Below are 23,982 nucleotides of genomic sequence, written 5' to 3' on the forward strand. Positions count from 1 at the left end.
GCTTTATATATAGATAAAGTTTTGAAATGTAGTCTGATTGAATGTATGTCAAGCACCATAGATGACGTATTGGAATGTGTTACTATTGAAATCCATGTTGAAAAAGCCAGCAATATAATTATAAGTTGCATCTATAGGACACCAGGTTCATGCCTTTCAATGAAAAACTTGCTGCTATGTTTAGCAACCTAAATGATAAAAAAAAAAAGGCAAATGGCCTGCATTTGTATAACGCTTTACTAGTACCTAAGGACCCCAAAGCGCTTTACACAACCAGTCATCCACACATTCACACACTGGTGATGGCAAGCTACATTATATACAAACTAACTAACCGACTGACTAATTTTCTGCAAACAGTAACATTTAACTTACCTGCTCTACTAGGCAGAGAATTCACCTCTCCGTGTCGAGCTTGACCTTGACAACCATCATATAAGTCTTGTTGGCCTTGTTAACATTATTAACGATGCCTCCTCTACCCCCTGACGCTGAAAAGACCCAGGCGGCGGTAATGATGCGGTTGACTATAACCGTGACAAACGACACACGAAGATCAATGTGCTTCCACCTTCTGTTTGCAGGTTATAAATCAGGCGCTGCAATACCAGCACCACAATCTCCATATCAGAGATTTCAGCTTCATTCTGCTTCTGCTTCTTTTTTTACATGTGACTGCACAGAGTGATAAGCAGAATGCATGTTAGATTTGCATGTGAGTGCGATATCATCAGCGTCCTCTGTTTTTCTGACTGATCTGTGACCATGTGGGAGGCTCCGCAGGAAAATGACCTTTTATACTGTGAGTGTAGGACACACACACGCTAAGGACACACTCCCTGGTAGTCTGACAGGTGTGAATCTTCATCCCTGACTGTGCTTAGTCAATAGTGATGACAATTCCCTGCAAAGACAAACGAATCAGTCACTTTGTCCTGCTGTCCATCACGTGCTTCATCAAACACTTCTTAAGCCTAGCTTTAGTCAAATTTAGAGTCCCTTTTTTCATCTTTTAGGGACTTGAGTGTCCAATATTCTCTATGAGTCACAGCAGTGATAGCAAATTTCCTTGTCTCCACTCTAGGAAAGAGTGACACTTCGCATGCGATGACCAGATGAGTGTGGTGGCTTAGATCAAAGACACAATTTCCTGTCAGAGGAAATAGCCCAGAAGAATTTTTTTCAGGAGCAGTTTCCTCTTTTCTGAATTCTTTCCATTTATGCCTATCAACATTCATATGAAAGTCCTCCGCTGGAATCCTTCCCCGATGACAAAGGTGTCATGATGACACAGAAGGAATGCTTTAAAAAGAAACCTACGCGTGACATTAATCAAACTGTAAATGAGAGCTATGCTTCAACGTAGGTGACTCTTCTCTCCTTGGGGATGGTCACTCTTGCTCAAAATTCTGCCGGCATCGGGTCTCACACTCTTATATTTTCTGCCTTAATGCCGATTTCTACAGAGCAGGGTGTTGTAGCAAATGAAAGGCATTGTTCGGTCTCCGCAGACCCCTGACCTGTAGATGATTGGCACACAGACTCATTTTAGAAGCCTCTCTCCTGTAAAGGTTACACTGTGTAAGGTTTCACTTTGCTCATGAGCTCCGTGCTGGCTAAGACAGATTAATATCTGCGTGTGCAGAACCACAAAAAGGGGGTGTGGTGGAGGAGAAGGCAAGCACAGCATCCGTATCTAATTTATGTGCAGAGCTATGCAGGATATGGGGACTTTTGTCAGAAGGGTCAAACCATGCAACGCCTGCTGAATCAGAAACTTTTGTTAAAAACAAAGATAAAGATACTCAAAAGTGAACTGTGTGTTTCTCTGAACTGTGCATTGCTCTTGTGTGGATGCTCCACTGAGCATTTGTAGTAGCAGGACAGTGTATGTGAGATTAAATCCAATTAAAATGTATTCATGTTATTTAGGAAAAAAGTAGATTTTTTGTTCTTATAAAACAAAAAATTATGTTCTTTATAAAACTAGAGCTTCATGGCGTTGAGGAATAATAAATTATGGACTGCTGCAGGGGGAGTCTATCCCAGCTGTCATGGGGTAAAAGGCAGGGTACACTAAAATGGACAGGTCACCAGTCTGTCGCACTGTCACAGACAGCCGTTAACACCTATGATCTATTTAAAATCATCACTTACCCCAAACTGCATATATTTAGACTGCCAGAAAAAGGTGGAGAAAGAAAGGGAGAGCATGCAGAGCCAGTGGATTGCTGTTGAGTGACGGTGCTAACCAGCGTTCTTCCAAAATCAATCAGTATCAAGTGCTTTCAGGCAACTGGGAACTAAATGTAATACCTCTGCAAACTCCTCAACTAGAGTCAACTTTAGAAACTGTGTTTTATATTTTTTTATATTGGAAAAAAAAACCTCATAAAAAATAAAAACAAAGCCACAATGAAATTATTGAAACAACAGCCAGTTATAATTGCCTAAATTTTACACTTAATTTAACACATTTGTAATCCTGATGTGCCACTCTGACACCTCTTAACTCTCTAAAGAACAGAAAGTTGCGCAGTATGTTATTGGTACATGGCTGAAGTCACCTTTCTCTTTTCAGCCAAATTAAACATAAAAAGGAAATCCTTTGAAAGTTTGGCCAGATTTAGCCTTGAAAACAATGTTCACAGACATCTACTGTATACATTAGGGGGTATGGAGCCGTGAGCATTAGATGAATATGTGTGGACACACTTTAAACTTTAAAATTCATCTTTAAATCTGGCTCTTGTCAAAGTTTGACTTCATTCTGCAGTTTTTGCTTTATAATATGTTCGTGTGATCTTTTTTATTGCTTCTAGTTGTATTTTGAAATAATCTGCATTTCTGCCTTTGGTTGGTTTTACTTTTTGTCTTCGTCAGGGTTCCCTCCAGTTTTCACACCAACTATCCAGTCAGTCCTCTGTAGCTGCACCACCTGCTGCTTTCTTTAATTTTTCCTGATTGTCTCGTCTCTATTCGAGCATTTCAGCCGTCAACCTGTCCTCCATTTGTTTTTGTCTTTTTGTTGTTTTTTTAAGTTTCCTTGTATGTTATTGGTTTTCGGTATATGACCTCTTGGACTGTTTTCTGGAGTTCTGCCTGACGTTACCCTAAGTTGTTTGCCAAAACCCACTGACTATCCGTTTTATTGGCATCTAGCTCATATCTAGTCTTGGAAGTTTGGGAGCAGTGAGTAAATTCTCAAAGTGGTAACTCTATCATCCTAACAGAGCTAACCAAGCTAACAGTATAGCTTTCTGAGACATAGCTTCTGGAGCCTCATAAAGCCCAGAACCTCTTGGGCTAAACATAAATAGCCCACTTTGAGACCAATCAAATGTCTTTCTTATTAATGTATGACTGTAGGAATTGCACAGCTTGGGCTAAAAGTGGTCTGACATTAAGAAGCAAATGAAAATGACTACATGTTAAAGTTAAGCCTAGTTTTCAGGGTTACAGTAGGGTACAAGGTAAGATTCATGGTCAATAAGTCATTTAATAAGTAAAACATCTATCGTGTGAGCTATCAACACATTAAATGGCATATCTTCACACTGTTTCATATAAGGCTGAAAGTAACCACCCGTTCTGTGTCAAGCAGCAAGGCTGTGGGACAGAAAGCCTCAATAATGAGCAGAAATATGTCAAAAAGCACCATACAGTAAGGAATCTGCAGAGGTTTCCATTTAAATCCATTTATAATGTAAAAATATTAATTAGAGCAGGTTCTAGTGTGTGTAACAGTCTGCACTTTTTAATTTACACTTGGTTTAATCAAACTTAAATCCTTTTTGGAGAGACTGACTGTACATCTAACACCTGAGACTGATACTACAGGCAGGATGTCACACGCAGTGCAGTAACAGGATGTTCTCATCCAAAGTGACCCGTATCAAACTCCTTCATGTAGCAAGATGATGTAAAGTCAGAGAGACAGACAGTCAGCAGATGGTGTCTTCACTCCGGAAGAATCTACCCTTTGGCCTCCGAACCGATTCTCTCCTCCTGACCAATCAGGTGCTTCAGATCCCTGTGGGGTGCATAGGGCCACCTCCAGCTCGGGCATCTGGTCAAGCATTTGAAATAATGAAGGCAATAATAATGAGCTTAAAACTCCGCCCTCTGGGAGGGCGAGAGGTCAAACTACCTATGGAGAGTTCACACCTAACACATTCCAGGAACTTAAGGATTCGTCATCATCGGAGCGGCTGCACTCCCTCCCCTCGCTGCTTCCATAACACTTCCAAGTTATCACAACTTTGCCCATATTTTTGTTTTGTTTTGGTCATCAGTTTTAACCAGAGGCATCAGTGAGATGTGGGAAGAGATCTCTAAAGCACTGCATCCAAACCCGCAGCATAAATCATGAAATCATACAAACGTGGAGGCTTGTTATTATGGCTGACTGGGATGGATGCTCAAAGACAAGAGAAAAAAAGGTGCCGTAAATCCACAACTGTCCCGCAAATCTGTTATTTCTAGTTCATGTATATTTGCATCCAGGCTGAAAAATGCAAAAAAAACCAAAAAAAACAACACATGTTGGTTAAGACTGAGCCGATGCACACATTAGAAACCTCAGACTTGGTTTGTAACGGTGGTTTTGGCCAGCTGACACACGGAGTGTCCCAGATTCAGTCCTCTTTCTGTTTTGGTCTCCACCAACTCCTCAGCAGTTTAGGCGGCTCTTCAGCTGCTTTGTCGTGTAACTAAAAAGTCTCCTGTTATGAGGAACAACTTTCATATTGCACATGCACGCTCTTGACACGTTGCTCCTGTGAAACTAATGATAACTGCAGCTTTACTTCTCAGTTTAAATGGCTTTTCCCATCACTTCCTGTAGCTGGAACCTGGAAGAAAAGGCATAGCCAGCAATAAATTGAGCCACTGCTCACAATACTGTGTTCAAATGACTCCACTCTCCAGTCAGACTATCGTATTTGCCCTGCCTGCTGCTCATTTCCAGCCCGGCTCATTGATGCATGAAGCAGATGATGAAGTAGCACAGGAGTTGTGAGTATCTTGTCCTTTTTTAAAAATGGGTCAAGGCCATTTATAATCACCAAGAAACGGCAGCCATACTCTATTTTTGCGAACTGGCCAGAGGAGAGAGTTCTTAATGAAGTATAGCTCGAGTCCTTCGTTTGGTGCGCTGAATCAGTCGCATTGCTCGATTATGTTTGGTGATCATCTTTACGCCATGTTGAGCTCCCTTGAGAATCTTAAATCAGAGACATAAAAAGAGTTGAACTCTCTTCTCTTTAAACTCGAGTACCTGGAAAAAGCCTCGGCTTTGGGGTTTCATCAAGACTTTGAGTAGACACAGATGAGTGGGACACAGATGAAAACAGATCACTTTAACTGAGATCTGCCCAGCCTTATCCTCCTACAACGACCACATCAACGCTAAACAAAACTTGTGACGAGCCACAATCGAGGGACTGGTCTACGGCCAGCTGGAACACAGCAGAGCCCACAACAAGGCTTTAGGACACTCTGCTCTCAGGGTAGAGGCCCAGAAAAGGGGACGGGGAGGGGGATAAGTCACAGGGGATAGGGTGGGGGTATAAGGCCTGGCAGACCAGTGCTTTTTCTTCTTTTAAAATCGTAGTCAATTTGGAGATCAATAGAGATGCGATTATGATGACTTCAGAGGGCAGCTGCATTGTTGCTGTGGAATGTTTTACATAAGCGTTGCGTTCATACAAAACTCTGTTGAGAAGCATTTGTTTCTCATTTATCACGGGTCTGGGGACTCGTTGTGGTTATGCACCAAGAGGGTTTTGTTTGAATTTCAAGAGCATGAAGAATCCCATTGCGACATGCGGAAACACACATATACACACATACACACACACTCGGTTTTACACAAAGCGGGGACAGAGGGAGTGTGCAATCAAGCACAAATCGAATCCATTTGTGGAGTTTAATAAGTTCAAACTGAAATTTCAGTCCTCGTCGCTTGTTTTGTGTCAGAAAATTGAAGCTGAGGTGATACTGCCGCTTATTGCGGTCTCTCCTTCAACACCTGCTTGGATTGTCGATGGTATATATCTGATATATATCTTTGCAAAGCGAAATACAAACTATTAATTTGCACCATTCATTTGTTTGAGGAAAGACCAAACATACACATCTTTTGTTTTTTGCAGATACTATGATGGCAGTGTGTATGCCTACGCACCATTCTAAATGTGCAGTTAGCTCCAGGCCTTGTAAAATGATAAATGGGAGGCCAGTTGGTTTTAATGGGCACTTGGGCCACTTGTACCAACTCCTCCTTCCTTGCATCCTCTGGCAAACACAATTAGCCTCATTGATCAAGTGAGCAGCAGAACAATGGGTAAGTACCCCACTGGAGTTTTTAGTCTCCACCTTCACTGAGCAGACTTGTTAGAGATGATGGATAGGCAACATCTGAGAAGCTGGGCCAATGACTTCGCTGACCTCACGCCACAATCAAGATAGCTGTTATAGTAAAAGTCTAGCAAGACTAAGGTTTGGCGCACCACATTGGATCTGAAGCAGTGTTTGTACAGTTCAGTTATACCAAATGTAAATAATGACATGATCCCCATGATGGGAGAGACAGCTGTACTTGTCATACTATGCTAGTGGAGGAAAGTGGGAGTGGGGGGAGGTGGAAATGCCACTTTGTCTCTGTCATCACGCTGCTGACTGTTGTGGGTTTATTTTTTTACGTTTTTTTTTTTTAACATGTTCAATTCCTCGCAGATGTGGCGATCGCTTTCAAGGCATATTCTCTATCACGGCCATTAAAGCCCAGTGTAATGGCGCCAAGATGTTCCCCGAGACAGCAGGCGTATAAAATCAAAAGCCTGCTGCGCTCCAGAGGAATAAGTGAGAAAGAAATCCTTTGAATATGTATTTTGCGCCAACCGCACGCTGCACGGGAACATAAAGCTGTTACACTTTTTAAAACTGCTTCCTCAAAAGAAACCTAAAAAAAAACAGCCTGTGGGAACGCAAAACATGGTGAGCAAAACTGAAACAGAGACATGATCTTTTAATCAGATACGTGCGGCAGTCTGAGGGAGAGGAGTAATTGGAGTAGTTTTTTCCCCCTGTTTTTAACAAGCCTCTCTTTAGCACAGGGAGTAATGGAGAGCGCCTGGATGGGTCTGTAAGTTCCTCTCTTTCCTTGGATTCCTGCTGAGGCAGTCTCCCACAGCCCAAGCACACCATACATTTCTCAGACAGGCAGACTCGTAAAAAGACAAAAAGGCACTGCTTCAAATCCACACTTTAATGAGTGAAAACGGAAGTAATGACATGCAGGGAATCATTCTTCTTCTCTCTGTCTTGCAAATTGACACCAATGACCCGTGGCCGGCTTAATGCCCCGGTTGTGACACGTTGCGTAATGCCAAATGAAAACTTTTCCCGGGATTTTCCCCCCAGGAGGAGATTATTAGGAATGATGACACTTGAACAATAGCTGGATCAGAGCGCTCGACTTTGTCATCGTGAGTGAATCCTATTACGTGACAGCATAATGGCCGTCTGTGAAAACAGAAACAGAATGAGTGTCAACAAGGCGTCTTTTCAGCGCCGAGAAACAAAGCTCATTTGAGGCGTCTCGCCACCCGAGCCGTCCCTTTGTGCGCGGCGTACGAGCCTCAATTGTTTTCTCATCGCCGAGTAAATGCCCGGCTTAATGTGGTGCCGCAGCTCGGGAGAAATGATACCTCCGGACATTAACAGTACGTTCATTTCTGCTGTTTGCATAATGCACAAGGTTACATTTGGGCTAAATGACAGCATGGACATGTACAACTTTCTAATGCTTTGTCATTCCACATGCAGTGAACTGGTTCCAGGTTATAAACGCTTCTGGCTATCAGGAGAGTATGGAGAACATCTTGATGGGATGAAGATGCTACTTTGGCATCAAACAAAGGCGAGGCTGTTTCACTTAACTGCAGGCCTCCTTTGCACCACAGACAGCTAGAAATGTGGGTAATAAACAAACTGATGAATGGCAGCTTGCCATCCGCTCTGTGTGTGTTTGTCTGAATTTGGAGCCTCAAAAGGCCTGAGAGAATCGCTTTTGTCTTCTATGAAGACCACAATGGCTGAAATAAATATGCTGTAAGGATACATTTTGATTTATTTGGCCATGCTGGATTGACATGCATGTACATTTATGTTTAATTTCTAACCCCCCACCGCATCATCAGCAGTCCACCTAAGTGTCAGGGGTAGGGTTTGAGCCCAGGGTTTGTGGGGGTGGTGGTAAAGTAACCGTAAACCTACCCCTGACCCTAGATGGTTACTGGTGACCTTCTGGATGTTAAAGAGGTGAACGAAGAATTATTGGAAAAACAACTTCCCCTAAAAGACACTTCTCTCGAAATGAAAAACGAAAAGCTAAGAACATATTCTTCTTCCTTTTCACAAGACTTAATGCCCTTAACTGGTCAGAGCAAACTGCTGAATGAAACAATGTAGCTGGTGTTTCAGAATCATCTGTATCTTATCATCGGAAAGAGAGAGAAAAAATCCCTTAAACAGAAAAATGTGGAGAGCCAGACCTCTCTTTCAAAGAGCCTCCAGAGCAGCCTGTTGTCTTTAAGGAAGGAGAGAGGGAGGGAGACTGCTTTCAGCGGCCCCGGGCCCGGGGACTGGTTCTCATCATTTTGACAATAAAACTCAAGGAACTGACACAAAGCGACATTTCATTGAAAAAAAATAGCAGAAGGGGGGCCGGTAGAGTTCCGCTGGTCTGCGCTGGATTGTCCACCCCTCCCTCTTATCCGACTGCCAAAGAGGAGCGGAGCGGTGATATTTTTTTTATTATTATTTTTAAGGAGAGCGTTTGGAAAAGCTTTCTGGTGGTTTAATTCCCCTCCAGCACCCTGGGAGGGAGGAGGTGAAATGGTTTAAAGATGAATGAGTGATTGTGCTTTAAATTCCCAGAGGTTTGTTTTAATAGTGTCGAGTTTGTATGGCAGCGTTTTGTTGCTTCTTTTCAAACAGCTAAATACTGAATGACTGTGCCATGTGGAAAACAATACCTGACTTTAGGCACTTGCTGTTACTTTTGTGGAGTACATAAAGAGCAGGAGCAGATATAAGAAAAGTCAGCCGGCATAGTCCTTTTGGAACAATCGTGCCCACTCGGGACAGCAAAGGAATAGCGATAGCCGATAACAGTGCATGCTTCAGTCACCATGGCTCAAAGGCTCTGAACATGTTGCTTTGTATATATTTACACATCTGTACATTTTATACACTTTTCTACTTATATATATGTGTGGGGGTGAGAAAGTCTGTCTCATCAGAAAATACAGCAAAATGTCCTCTCACACATCAGCGCTGTTGGAGACCTGTGATAACCTGGGGTCAGAGTCCATTTCGAAGCGGTAATGGTAGCCTTCCCACACCTCCCTGCAGGCGTCTCGCATGTCATAGATTCGCTTCTTGATGCCTTTGCGGTTGAGGTAGAGTACAAAGAGGAAGATGAGGCCGATAAAGCCCAGGACTATACCCAAGAAGACATAAGAGGTCTGCAGAGCGAGATCTGCGGCAGCATCTCTCTCGTGGCATCCCAGAGTCATCGTCCCCACGGCAAGCAAGGACGTGTTTCTCATGCTGGCCGGGAAGACGCACGCGAGGCTCTCGACGTCTCTGATGTGATTCTGTGACCTGTTGAGCCACTGAGCAAAAGATTCAATTCCACATGTGCACGTGAACGGGTTCTCTCCCAGCAGGAGAGCAGCTCTGGGCAGGGAGTCCAGCTCTTGGAGGCCCTCTTCTGACAGAGTCTTGAGGGCATTGAGCGTCAGGTCGAGCACCTCCAGCTGCTCTAAACCCGAAAGGGTGGAGTTGTGGATGGCCACCAGGGAGTTGTTGGAAAGCCGGAGCATCCGCAAGCTGCTCAGGTAGGAGAAAATGCGCGGGGGCAAAAAGATGAGACTGTTGTCCGACAGGTCCAGTGCTCTCAGGGTCTCCAGGGAGCTCCAGTGGAAAGCCGTGCTCAAGCTGGTCACTGCAGAGTGGTTGTAGAGGGCTCGGCTCAGGTTGAGCTCCCGCAGAGACTGGTTCAGGACGGCAAAGGCCTCAGGATGAATAACAGCCAGCTGGTTGTTGCTCAGATCCAGAGAGCGAAGCCTGTGCAGTCCTTTGAAGGTGAGGGATTCCACCTCAGAAATTCTGGATTTGAAGATGACACATCATTAGCAATCACCATCAAGACAGAGAATGAAAGCACATTTACCTCGAATCAAACCTGAAAGAAAACTGAACGTGATCATTTGAACACAGTCTACTACTATGCACACGGGTAACAGAACTTAAGCCAATGGATCGGTGCAGTTCAAGAACAATGGGGGACATGTGAAGAATGAGAAAACAGAGTTTTGTCACAGTTTCAGTCCTTCGGAGCTTTGCATTAGCACAATAACAAAGAGCCCCAGAGATCAGGGAGAGTTTCTTACCTGTTATTGCTCAGAGATAGGTTGGTAACATTCTCCAACCCTTTGAAAGACTCCGGACCGATCCGGCTGATCTGATTCCCCGTTATAAACAGATTCCTCGTGTATCCCGGGATCCCAGCCGGGATACTCTGCAGGTCTTTGGAGACACACTTCACGGTGTGAGCCGCCTCTGAGCACTCGCAGCGAGGAGGGCAAGACGCGTATACGGAGGCGAGGAGCGCGCAGAAAACAATGCCCTGCGTCAAATCCAGCATGTTGGAAAGGAAAACAAAAAAGTGTCCGGTTAGAGAGCGGCGGCAAGAAACAGCGACAAAGAATACACGCACACGGGGAGAAACGATCAGCTCCACCGAAACATCATGATCACGAGCTGTCCCGGCCGGGAATGCGCCTTTAACTTTGGATCTCTGCAGAAAGTGTGGCCGGGAGGCTGGCTCTGATTTCCATGAGAACAAAAGTGAGGGTCGTGCAGATCAGAGGGGGTGTTTGATCCTTCGGGGCGTTGCTTCTGCTCCAGCAATGAAGTTAAAAGGACCATCGAGGAGTGTAGTGATCTGCGGGGAGGGGCTTCTCTCCGCCCGGATCTACGAGATCTTCCCCTCAGCCCTGAGCAGAGAGCGCAGGCATGAAGGATGGATGAGGAGGAGAAAGTGGCCGGGATTTCAGCGCTCGCTCTCTCTCCCATTTTTTCTGCACTCAAATATAAATGTGAATGTAATGAATTCTGGACTTTAACAGTTTTATTTCAGAACAAAGAACGGGCAAACATACTCGTCATTCCCAGCTCCCCAGGTGGTGTGCGCTAAATGTGGGGGAGGAGTGTTTGGGGGCCAACCTTCAGCCTTTGATCCCCCCTTTTCTTTAACACCACGATGATCTACTAGATAATGAGACTTTTGGCCACTTGGCAGCTGAGTATGAGAGCTGCGAGGACTTCCTCTTCTTTATAAATTTATTCCGACAACTTCCAATAACTACTACCTGAATGACTTCCGAGAGTATTTAAAGACGAGCAAGGCTCTCGCATATCATGACTCAGTCTTAAAGCATCATCCCTCCTGCTGACAGCCCTGATGAAACACAGCAGTCACAACTGAATGATGCGAATTCAAGCGAGAGAAAAGCAGAGCCACAAATCTATAATAACTTTTATACGCATTAAGGCTGGAAGTCGGACACATTCAGAGTTCGCATCTGTATGATCTGCAGCACAGAAGATATGTTGGGATTAGAGAAACAAAGGAGGGTTTTTGACATTGCAGACTGGTATAAGTATACATGGATGGTGACGCTAATAATAGCATCCCAACTGTCTTTTGTGAGCGGTCTGAATCGCTGTGGCCACAGGTCTCCGCATTCCAGGACCCGGCTCCTGGATACAACAAGGCACCGCAGGAGGCAACATCTAAAACCATTCACATCATCCCCACTCAGTGTGGCATTCCCGCACATGGCCGCCCTTAAATAGGCCCAAAGTACTGCTGATCTTCACAATCTCTCTTTCAGAAATATACCTTCATATTTATGTGTTACAGGCGGCAATGTTGTGAGGCATGCCGGCTGCTCTCAAAAGGACCGTTCATTCCTCCACTGCCTTTTATGCCTCAAAGTGCGCTAAATGAGCTGCTTCATTAAGGACAGGTTTCACATTCAAAGACACCGTTTGCCGTCCGTTTTCTGACATTTAGCGCAATTACAGAACACCAAAGGGACTTTCACTTTACTCTTTGTTTCTACTGGGATTTTCCACAGACAGGTCCACCAAGTCTGCACCTTAAATATCACTGCAGTTTAGGCATAATGAGCACATTTCCACGTTTTCTTTAAAGGCATGCTCCTTCTTGGACCCAGCAGTGTAGTCTGCTCAGCTCAGTCATTTAAAAGAAATAGTTGACATCTTAGGGCATACATATGCATTTTTAAAGGGCTACTGACCTATTCTACCACTGCAAATAAATGTCATTTTATGATGCAAAAAGCACCTTTCATTTAAATTTATCTCCACAAAAGGCCTCATGTAGGTTACAACTACACGTCTCATGTCCAAGTTTGCTGCGTTAATTGTCTTATTGATCATATTAGCCTTTTGCGCTATAAATGGTTCTGGTCTTTGCATGCTCACTCAGGTTATTCATCAGAATTATTTTTCTCTAAGAAATAAGAGCCATGTTATGATGACTTCCCAAGCTAGCAGAGATATAATTCACTGCTGCTGCCTCTTCAGTGCCGGCGAGGCATCAGTTTCCCAGACTTGGTGGCACAAGTGTTCCCGTTGCTCAGTCGTGCACTGGTGTCTCCTTCTCTTTTCACTCCAGTTACAGGCAGTTTGTTCTGTTCTGTCAAAGGGAGCAATGCACACATTTGAAATCAACCATTTAAGACATGAAACTCTCCCCTCAGAACAAAACAAATACTTTACCAGATTTGATTTTTTTTTTTTTTAACTTTGAGCTCCCAAAGCTGACAATCCAGATCCCAGCTAGTTAAAGTACTCGCTCTTTGATCATCATAGCAGTTTTTCAGCTATGCAAATTAATAACCAAAAAATAATCTAATTATCTACAAAATATTAGAAAATAGTGTGCTATGCTTACACTGATACTTCAAGGAATCACTGATGATTTTTAATCAATTTTCATGTTACAATAGTCTTAAAAAGCAGCTTCCCTTTTCTCCCTGTGGGTGTTGTTACATCTCACCTGGTTGAGAAGGCAACTCATTTATACTAAAGGCTACTGCAGATGGCTGGGTGCGATTCTACCCTAGAACATTTTTTTTCTTGTATCTTTAAAGTATTACTAAATATAATGTTTTTATATTTTATAGAGAGCTGCCAACCTAGTTGGGATCCAGATTGGCCATTTCAAACACAAACAGGCAGGTCTGGTACAATCTAATATTTTATTTATTTTCACTCAATTTTACCAGTGAATACAGAACATTTTAAAGAGATTAAGGGAAAGACTGAGTAATAAATATAGAAATCAATTACTAGGCAGTTTGCTGCAATGATATGCAGCCGATTAATAATCAAGAAGCGATAGCTATGAGCCAACCACGAACATCCCTCTCCAACAGTTTCACTCTCGCATGCATGCAATACACACATGCTGGCATGCAAGTGCATGCTCTCTCTAGTGTGCAGAACACGCACAAACACACACACACACTCATCCAGGCACAGGTCTGCCTCACTGCCAAGCAGACATTACAAGTACAGTAAAGAGGGCCATTCAAATCTGAAGAGTGATCAAGTTAGCAAAGTATATAAAGAGCACCTGATGTACAGTCTGATGTGTAAGTATTTACAGGCAACATGGGTGAAACACAGAACTAGAGGCCACAGAAATTCTGCTTCCAACAGGAGCCTGAAAATGGTGTTAGCCCTGGAGTTACTACAGAAAACCCCTTTAAGCTCACACTTAAATGACATCTACTTTGGATTATTGCAGGATGTTGGTCGGTATACATCAAAGCTTTGCGAAACAGTGCTGACATTTCACAATGACCTTCCAATCTGATCTGCAGAGGTGAAAAACAGCAGGAGCGAGCAACGCTGGTCAGGCGCCGAGGTGGAAACGGGGGATTTTCAACAGGGGTCGGTGAGCGTGAAAAAACCTGAGGATCCTGGCTACCTGCTGCTTCTGGCAGCACCGCAGACAAAGAGAGGGCTCAACACTTTTTTCCCTGTTTGATTGCAAACAATGAGGGGATTTGAAGCCGTTCACGACAGCCATGGCAACGGATTTTGAGTGCCAACCATCATGTGCATTTCTTTTTTAGAAGGAGGAGTCATAAATGACCATAAAGCTGAAAATGCAAAGAGAGGTCGTTTCGAGGCACTGACTCTGGCTTTTTCTCGTAAAAGTCGAACGCAGCAAAGGGACAACAAAACGAAATCGCAGCAGGTTTCATACCTCTGACATCAGCTGGCTTTTCATCAACACCTTTAGAGTCACAGACAAACTGTTCCACTACTGAGAGACTAAGATATGGAAGGACACAGTCTGTGCTGGTCACACAAAAAGGCTCATCTATTCTCTAATTTTCTACCACAGCCATATTCATTGAGGTTGCTACAATTGTTGCACTGATAGATAACAGTATCATGAGGTGATATGTGTAATGCATGTCCAACAGATCTGAGAAAATATTTCCCTTTTGAAGATGCAAACTCTTTGATATCCTACAGAGTAAGAAAATGCACAAAAACAAACTGCTTTTGTGTATTTAGGTAGACGTTGCAGTGCTGTGGAAGAGCTACGTTAGGTCAAGCATGAGATGCAATAGATTCCTGCAGAAAGGCAGCTAACTGAACTAACATGTTGGCGCGCCCCGCTATAAATTTGGCATCCTGGAAGCACTGAATCATGGGATTACAATCCCAATCAGAGTAAAATCTGAAAGCAAGGCATGGATGTGTTTCCCTCAAAGAGTTCAACAATGTAGGTACTTCTTTTCAACTGTTTACTGTTACACTTTGCAGGCGGCAATGGCTTAAAACCGCCAGTCACACTTTTAATATTCAGAATCCAATAAATGCTTTTGTGTAGTCCTGGTCATTGCAGGCGATTATAAATGGACTTCCATCACTGGGACATTCTAGCATCCACACGGCAGTAAAGCCAGTGATCATGCTCGAGCCAGCAATCAGGCATGTCCTAAACAATCCTGTCCATCAATCTTCTCTCAGAGGTGAGGAGTCTTTGTTACTGGTTTCCCCTCTCCTGTGTTGTTCAAAAGGTCAGCGCCACCTCTGACCCACGAGGGGGTTTCCACCATGTCCCTAGACTTGCTCCCAGGTCACCGGAGGTTGAGGGCCAGGGCCACTGTAAGGACGATGCCCATGAGCATCAGAAAAGGCAGCCAGGTCTTCAGAAAGCCTGCACAGCTGGAGAGAGATGACAGGAAAACCAAGGTGAGGAAACAAGCATGCGGTGATGTACACAAATACAAATCGCGGGAATGAGCTCTTATTTTTTTACGAGCCCCCTCCCATCCCAACCACAGCCCTTATAATGACCAGCAGAAGACAAGGGACATGGCATCTTCAACCTTGTTCTTCCTGTAGCTATGGCAACAATCAGTGTAGATGATAGACACGTCTTTTTTTTTTTTTTTTTTAACCCTGCTGAGAGGCAAAACAAGCAGCTGGTGTGGAAAGCTAAAAAACTAAGAAAAATACGTTAATTAGAGCACAGACATCGCACACACTGGTGTCTGGACTTTTGGGATAAACAAGCAAAATGGAAAGTAACTGATGCCAGCCTCACAAGACATCTCTAAATGTTCTAGAAAGCAAGGGTTGCATGTACGCTGTGTCGGAGCAAAGTAGCAAATGTTCAGTTGATCACAGGGACGTTTAACGACATTGTATACACACTGTTATTAACCTCTGTCTCTCTTCCACAGCATGTCTTCTATCCTGTCTTCCTTCTCTCGCCCCAACCAGTCGCGGAAGATGGCCCCTCTCCGTGAGCCTGGTTCTGCAGGAGGTTTCTTCCTGTTAACAGGGAGTTTTTCCTTCCCACTGTTGTCAGAGTGCTTGCTCACAGGGGGTCATATGATTGTTGGGTTTTTCTCTGTATGTTTTATTGTAGGGTCTACCTTACATATACAGCGCCTTGAAGCGACTGTTGTTCTGATTTGGCGCTATATAAATAAAATTCAACTCTTAATCAACTTGAGAGGAAAGAAGGTCGATGATGTTAGCGATGCTTATGTTAAGCCGCACTCAGCAAACTTAAATTGTGTGTGTGTACGCACACTAGTATATATAGCACAAAGGGCTACACGTTTCTGTGGCATCTGTGTTAAGACTAGCGGAATAGCATGATTTTTTTTCTTGAATTTAATCGACTAGTAAAGCAGTCACAAGAAATATCCTTAGATTAAATAAGACTAAATATTGAGGCTGCTTTGCATAAGTAAGTAAGAGTGATTAAGTTATACTAAACAACCCTTTAAAATTTTAACGATCAAGCAGGTAGTCAGAGCACATTTTCAATTAAGAATAATTTAAAAAAAAACAAAAAAAAAAAAAACTGAGTGACTGCGACAACTTCAGAGGCCTCGCTTCCCGATACTTTCTGACAATTACTGCAGTTCTGCTGGGATGTGTAGTTTTTTTATTGTCATGCTATAATTTAAAGACATTCCAGTAATGTCCTATATACACTCTTATTATTTCCCAAGAATCAGGTCTCTCTCTCTTGTCCTGAGACACAACAGGTTCAAGGCATACCTGTGAAATTATGTCCGAACCCCTGGGATTCCACAGAGAAACCTCATTCACAGGCTTCAGCCCTACTTCTTAGGCAGGCTTTGAAGAGAGCAGCTGTTGAGTACAGGGCTTGCACTGTATCACCTCCTTCTAAGGTAGACAGCCTTCAGATATCTCGAGAATAAGGATGGTAGTCACTAATACTATGCGCATTCCTCTGAAAGTAGTTCACTTCATTGCTCCCCGGAAGATGAATTTTTTTTAAAAGGATACCGTTAGTCTGTTCATGCTTATCTGGAGCAAATGAAACATCGAGTAAAACATCACTAGATCATCGTAACTGAGGTTAGATTTTGATAGAAAATTCATGTGATTAATAATTGTGTTTGTTTTTTTAGCAACAGTCTACAGTTGAGTGCCACAAGATGTTTTAAAAAAAGAAAAGAAAAAACCATGACCTGAGCCTCTACATGGGTTTGTAAGCTTCCCCTGAAATCTTTATACTTCGTCAGGAAAACAGGAAACCGGTGAAGTGATTTATTGAACCACAGAAACATGCACGGAAATAGAGTCCATAAAGCAAAATAAAAAGTTTGTGTACAATTCTAACAAGCTTGAGAAAAAAAAAAAGAAAAAAAAATATCAATCTTTGGTATGACAAAGTGAAGCTTTTGAGCAAAATCATTGATCGGGCATGAGCTGGGGACTGGCTGCTGTTAGTTAGGATTACTCCAATTTCTCTCCCTTCTCTGCTCTCTGTTTCACTGTATGTGCATCTCATCCCAAAGAAAATATAGAGCACATAAGAGAAAAACAGAGCTTGTTGCCATAGCAAACCGGAAATGCCTCCAGACTGATCTTAGTTTTTCTTCATGCACTGTTACGTTTGGTTCCAGTAAGCCAGGGAATTGCTGCTGACATGTGGTGCAGTACACGCAGAACAATGCAGAATTGAAAGGAATGGATCCACTATCCAGCCTAGCTATTTGAATTCAGTACTGAAACAATATCAGATATACACCAGAGTATGTCATCAATAATTTCCTGTTGCAATGTTTGCCCACTAAAAACTCCACATCAACTGTTTTTCTATCTTTTTCAGTCTCTCAGACACGCTGAGCTTTTCTTACCTCACATGCTTTCCGTGGATGAGAGCGAGGAGGCAGAGGTTGATCATGTTCCACGAGGTGCTGTTTTCATATCGCATCAGATTCAGAGCCATTGCGACATGCGAGTGGCAGTTATCACAGCATAGGTTGTGCTTTGGAGAAGACAACATTATCAAGAATCATTCCCACTATTTCTTCACTTCACAGTTGAGGCAAAGTCATTCACACAACACCACATATTTACCATCCTGTGTTTATACTCCTCTGAAGCGTCATGCACGGCTGTGTCCCAGGCATTGGAGCCGCTGGCGTAAACCTTGCTTACATCAAGCATCCAGTATCTGGATTTAAGGAGGAAAACAAACTTTATTGTTGTGTATGACAGATGTAAAGAGACAAAAAAAAAAAAAAAAAAATACGATATTTATTTACTTACTTTGTTGGTTGTCCAAAAGCCATGTTGTCCTCCTGCAAAAGATGAAATATTTCTTTAAGTTACCTGTGCTCACTGAAAGCTGTTTTATGTTGTTTGGGGTTTTTCTTTTGGGTGGGGGGTTACATCAAAGCACTAAACAAAGACACCACCATTAGGGCAAAACTTGTTCAGCTATGTAAGGTTGAATAAGAGACATTTTCAGCACCCTAATAGCCGGAATATGTAGTTTAGCATCAATTTAGGAAATGGGTCTAACATCCTGTTTGTTAGGATTCACTATTGTGTTTGCGTATACAAGTCAAAATGGATCCAAGCTGCAAGCTCTCTTTACTCTTTCTTCTATTACAAGGAATAGTGTACCTTCAATTCCCATAAAAGAAAATGACATTTCGGAATAAACAAATCTGAATATTCCAAAAAAACAAAAAACAAAACAAAGAACATGTTAAACGATAGTCTGACAACACAAAAGTGCAGCAAAACAAAGCTCTCTTTAGGAATTTCTACAGCTGCAAAGACAGAATGTTTTCTGACACACAAGGCAAACATCGCTATTTTTGCCACAGCACAGCATAATCCAGCGGTGGCACTGCAAATGTATGAAATTGCTCATGAGATTACTGGGAGAGTACTTTGTAGCACTAAAACCACACTTAATTAATGACTGCCTACACTACTGTGAAACAGTCTTACTGGTCCTACTGGAAAACCTAGATGTCCCACATTAAAACACAATAGCGCTGTGCCTTCATTTGCTCATACTGCACAGTGTATACAAGTAGATGTACAGCCATCTATTCATTTCTATTTTATATTCTGTGTCAGAAGTGAGAAATACTGGATTTAAAGGCAACAGGTCTCAAGGCACAGCATGTCCGATTTTTATTGGACCCTTTGTTAAAACTAATAGTGAGCTCTTTACGCTCATATCTATCACGGACAAGGGCATTTTACCATAGTAAATCTAGCATAAAGGGCTAAAGGATTGTTTGGTGAATGCTGCAGAACTTCAGTCAGTACTCACTGAAACAAAGTAAGGCCCAGCAAAGTCCCGGATGACTCCAGTGGAAGTACAGATACCCATGTGACCAATGAAGGGAAACAGCCATCTGAGAGAAACAATAACAAACAAACAAACAAACAAACCTGCAAAGTTACCATCACCACATTGAAGTACTATTTAAGAGGGCCTGACTGCAAACGTTGAGATTAGACAAGCCAATACAAACACACACACAATTTTGATTAGTGTATTATTTATTAGTAATATCACTGAAAATAAAGGCGATAGTATGAGTTTTAAAGCAACTGCGTTGTGATATTCAAAGTTTCAGTAAGATATACTTTCGCAGAACTATAACACTGATGACCCAAAATCCTCAACGGCTGACTTTAAGCATATCATTTAATAGCTGGCATGTTTACCATTTTGTTTGCTTCGTATCTGTGATCCAAATATCTGCATATTTATATTTATTCGTACAAACATCTTCAGTTTAAACAGTGTTCATTAAATGTAACAGTTCTTCGTGCACAGCTGTAACTTAGACATTTGTTAGCAGCGAAGATAATCTAATATAAATCGTTTTAGAAGAAGGGCAGCAACAGGAAGGTACTGTGCGTCTGCTAGCTAGCTAAGCTACTGCTGTCACCTCGTGCGATTTCTGGAGCATTTAGCCAAAAAGCGATAACTCACGATAACACGGGGATAGGTGTCCACACTATACAGTAAGGATAGCGACTGGCCTCCGGGTTAATTTTCTCCGAAGCTATGTGGTAATTCTTCATGCTCTCTTTTTCAACATCCGCCATCACCAGCTGTGGACTATGAACTTCATTTGTCCCACCGCGTCAAGCTACCCGGATACTCAGCGGAAAACAAATCTTACTGTCAAAATAAAACACTACATCTACTTTTAGTTTGGCAAAAATCGTAAAGACGGCATCAGTATCAACAGATATGCTAAATTCACTGACATTATCGCCACATCTGAGAAAAATAGAGACAGACTAAAAGGGCAAAGCACTTTTATAAAAGTTACAGCGTTTACTTTGAAAGGTTCAACCGGAAGCGCCTTCTCTTATTTGATGAGACTTCACTATTCTAGCTTTACTATCCTGTTGGATTCGTGACAGCAGTTGTTTCCGGGATACTTGTATGCCTATGAGGAATCAGTCACCAGTGGGATACGTGTGTGTTTGCACACAAAGTAAGGAAAGTTGTGTTTGGTCGATTATTTGTTCTAACAATGCTTCTTGGCAATCTTAATCTTATGCTGATGGAAAGTCGGTTTATTTCCCATTAAATGGTTCCACACTTGTAAGGAAAATGCATTTTTGTGAGTATGTGTATTATATTATAAAACAAAATTTAAAAACATAAAATCCCCCAAACAAACTGGGATCACTAACTTTTCTGAAAATGTACAACCGAAGAAACGGGTATCGTGGAAATGTTTCTGTTTTTATTCCATTATTATTTCCTTTATTGACAAAAAAAAAACATTTATCCCTTTTATTTTTTCACCATTTTCAAAGTGGATACAGCCCATAAGTGCTTTACTCAAGAAAAGCTCCCCGAGTTGTACTTACAGTTTTTAACACTCATCTGAGAGCAGGGTGTGGGCAAGAGGTGCTGAAAGGAGGAAAAAGAGGTGGTCGTCAGGGAAACCAAGATAATAAGAGCCGAAGAAGATAAGAACGTGTGCACGCATGTGAAAACCTATAGTATTAAGGTTATAAAAACATGAAAAGGCTTAATTTTACACTTAACACAAGCTAATCATTTAATCCAACTCGATGGGAAATGGTACAGCTAGCTCCCATGGTCCCTGTTTCTCATTCTTACGCCCCCTCTGCAGCCCCTAATCTCCTCAGTGTGTTCAGCTGTTGCTAATTGGCCACGCCTAGTCAGGTGTGGATAAAAGCATACCTGAGGCAGGCTTTCAGGGTAGGCTCGCTAGCCCTTGCCTTGGTAGTACCAGCTATTTTAGCCAACTTGCAACGCATTTTAAGATAGAACCTCTTCTCACCTAAATTCTGGTGTCCGTCTCCTTATTTATGTTGCGGCTTTTGAGCCGGGTCGTAACACTCATGAAAATGCCATAAAATGTCAACACAAGAAACAGGTAGATGTGTGGACACGTTTTGCATTTGATGTCAAGAAAAGTAAGATGCTTTGAAAACTGTGTGGATGACTCTCACTAGTAAAAACACGCCAAACTGTTACACCTACACTGTTAGTCAACTGAAACACTATAATCTTATGCTATTTAACTGAGTAAAACTATAAGAACTTAGATGCCTAAATTATGACTGAAACTAAAAGCTGTTTTAGTCAAAACACTCAAATTAAATCTAAGTTTTCCATCTCAAATTAATTGATCCTGTGGAATGAGTTTGATCTATTATACAGTGTGTGGCTGTGGATAAATATTTAGAAACATCCTTCAAAAGCAGTAATAGCCAAACCTTCCGCTTAGAGGAGAGATATGATAGGGCAGAAACAAGACGATGATGATGATGATGACACCACTCCTTTTGAAGGGGGCAGAGAAAACATTTTTGTGAGACTTACAGATTTTCACTCATCCTTCCATGACCTTTTGGGCATATTTGTACCTGCTCTGTGTATCTAAATTACTTTGTAACTTTGGGGAACAAATACATTCACTCAGACTCTTTAAGACTTTGCCAACAAAACTTCCCAGTTTTGAGTCAAATAGGTCCGTTGTTATCATCCAAATTCAATCTCACCACAAAGGCTTTAATGGAACTTCTATCCTGTTTATTGCAAAGGCCTTTATTTGTTTCCATGCCAGCGCACAGAAACCCTCCAGCACTGTGGAGGTGGAGGGCTCCAGCTATTGAAGGAGTTATCTATGGCAGTGGTGGAAATGGAAACAAAGATGAACCCAAGGGATCCACCAGGGCTCTCTGTACTCTATACTGGGTCCCATTAGATGTGACAGGTGATAAATTGTGCGAAGGGCAAAAACAAACTACTCAGCAAAAGCAGGCAGACGTTGATAAAGGAAGGCACACTGGGCTCATCATTGGGGAGCTGAGGGAATTCTCCGGCAAAATGCCACCTCGATTTCTGGCTGAGCCATCCAACCCAATTAGGCCTGGAGACGGGCTGCTTTAGGGACTGTAACTCGGTGACACAGTATTCTTTTCAGTCATAGGTTTGGAAAGTAAAATGTCAAGCATCCGATAGTTTCCAGTTCAGCTCCCCGGACAGTGGTTACACATCCAAGAAATGACAAGAGGGTCTAATTACACACTTTTAGAAACATATTTAGTTAGTGAAGTCTTCTGAAAGGATGTGTAAAAAAAAAGAAAAAGGAAAGGAGGTTAAAATGTGTCCTTTTTATTGGCTAAAAAGAGTGTAACTAGAGAGAGGAAAACACTCCTTGCTTTCGCTTTGCAGCAACACAGGGCTTTCCCTCATTGTTACTTTACAGTCACAAAAGCGGAAGTGCTGGTCAGACACACACGCACACAAACCTACTTCTTACAATCAATCAGTCCACTCATTGAGTGTAATTTGCTGAAGTGGGGATATTGATATCTTTTTTGATATTATATGAAGGCTCACATTTTTAGGTCTGTTTGTTTTGGGGGCTAAAGTCCCAAATATCTTTGCTCGCTGCACACAGTATGTAGCACTTAGTTTGTTGTGATATGAATGACTGACTGAAGAATCGCTGGTACAGCAGAGCTTAAAGTACAATGATGAGGGGGTTTACTTTTAAAAAGACTTTGATATGAGCTGAGTATGAGGTCAAATGCATTGTAGTTGTATACAAATCTTTCCTAAATCACAATTTACACTGGATTAAATTAATCCACACTTCACTAAACACACTGCATCTTACTGCAGGCTTACTTAATAAGACCAGACTGGTAATGATGTTCAGAAGAAGGAGTAAATCCAAATGGCCTGGTGGAGGAGTACAAGTATCTGACGCTCCACAGCACTTTCTCACTTTCAGTACCGCTGCCATAAGGACACAAGCAGGAAATCTTCCATACCTCATGCAATAATGCTCTACAGTGCAACATATGTGAATAGCAGACTCCTCTGTTCTTCTGACAGTGACATCTGATTTTTTCAAAACTAAATCAAGTAACTCACTTAAAATTCAGCTTTTGTTTTTTGTTTTATTTTATCATTATTTTTATTATTGTAATTATTAGTGCATACCCATAATATAGTACAGTTCAGCTGTAAAATAAAAATTATTGTAATGGTTTCATAAGGTGCTATTGTTGCATAAATGTAAATAAATACATAAAATTGTTGCCAAATGACATCATACCATCTGCTATAGGTAAGAGCCTTGAGAGGCCTGAGACCAACCTGTGTGCCTAGTTTTGTTGCTTAAATCCTGATTGTGCAGCAGGAATTGTTGGACAATGAAACAAACACACAGATTATTATAGGAAGATTATGGGGTGTCATATTAACAGTTATTAACAGCTACAAGACTACACAGCTACACACACACACACACACACACACACACATATATATATATATATACACACACACACACACACACACACACATATGATTATCAGCTGGTGCTTGCAAGGTTTGTGTTAATTTGAGTTTACATTTTTGTCCACTAGATGTCACACTATTCTAGTTTTACAGGAGTCTACTTTTTCTTAGTACATTATTAGGAATGTACTTCTGCTTTTGACTCTTTTCAAATTTAGTTCATATTCTCCTTTATACACAAT

The 23,982-nt window shown here is 42.1% G+C and overlaps 2 protein-coding genes across 2 annotated transcripts; both read right to left on the reverse strand.

Moving 5' to 3' along the window:
• Positions 1–7,255: 7,255 nt before the first annotated feature.
• Positions 7,256–11,078, reverse strand: tpbg1b (trophoblast glycoprotein 1b). The gene is made up of 2 exons (XM_026157456.1): positions 10,464–11,078; positions 7,256–10,179 (listed from the first exon to the last, which is right to left on the reverse strand). The coding sequence occupies exons 1-2, from the start codon at positions 10,715–10,717 to the stop codon at positions 9,330–9,332; spliced, it is 1,104 nt and encodes a 367-aa protein (XP_026013241.1). The 5' UTR covers positions 10,718–11,078; the 3' UTR covers positions 7,256–9,329.
• A 3,835-nt stretch (positions 11,079–14,913) lies between these two features.
• Positions 14,914–20,124, reverse strand: tmem222b (transmembrane protein 222b). The gene is made up of 6 exons (XM_026157461.1): positions 19,928–20,124; positions 19,256–19,340; positions 18,232–18,263; positions 18,040–18,136; positions 17,817–17,947; positions 14,914–15,354 (listed from the first exon to the last, which is right to left on the reverse strand). The coding sequence occupies exons 1-6, from the start codon at positions 20,041–20,043 to the stop codon at positions 15,267–15,269; spliced, it is 549 nt and encodes a 182-aa protein (XP_026013246.1). The 5' UTR covers positions 20,044–20,124; the 3' UTR covers positions 14,914–15,266.
• Between the last annotated feature and the right edge of the window lie 3,858 nt (positions 20,125–23,982).

The sequence above is a fragment of the Astatotilapia calliptera genome, chromosome 22 (assembly GCF_900246225.1).
Source record: "Astatotilapia calliptera chromosome 22, fAstCal1.2, whole genome shotgun sequence".
NCBI classification, from domain to species: Eukaryota; Metazoa; Chordata; class Actinopteri; order Cichliformes; family Cichlidae; genus Astatotilapia; species Astatotilapia calliptera.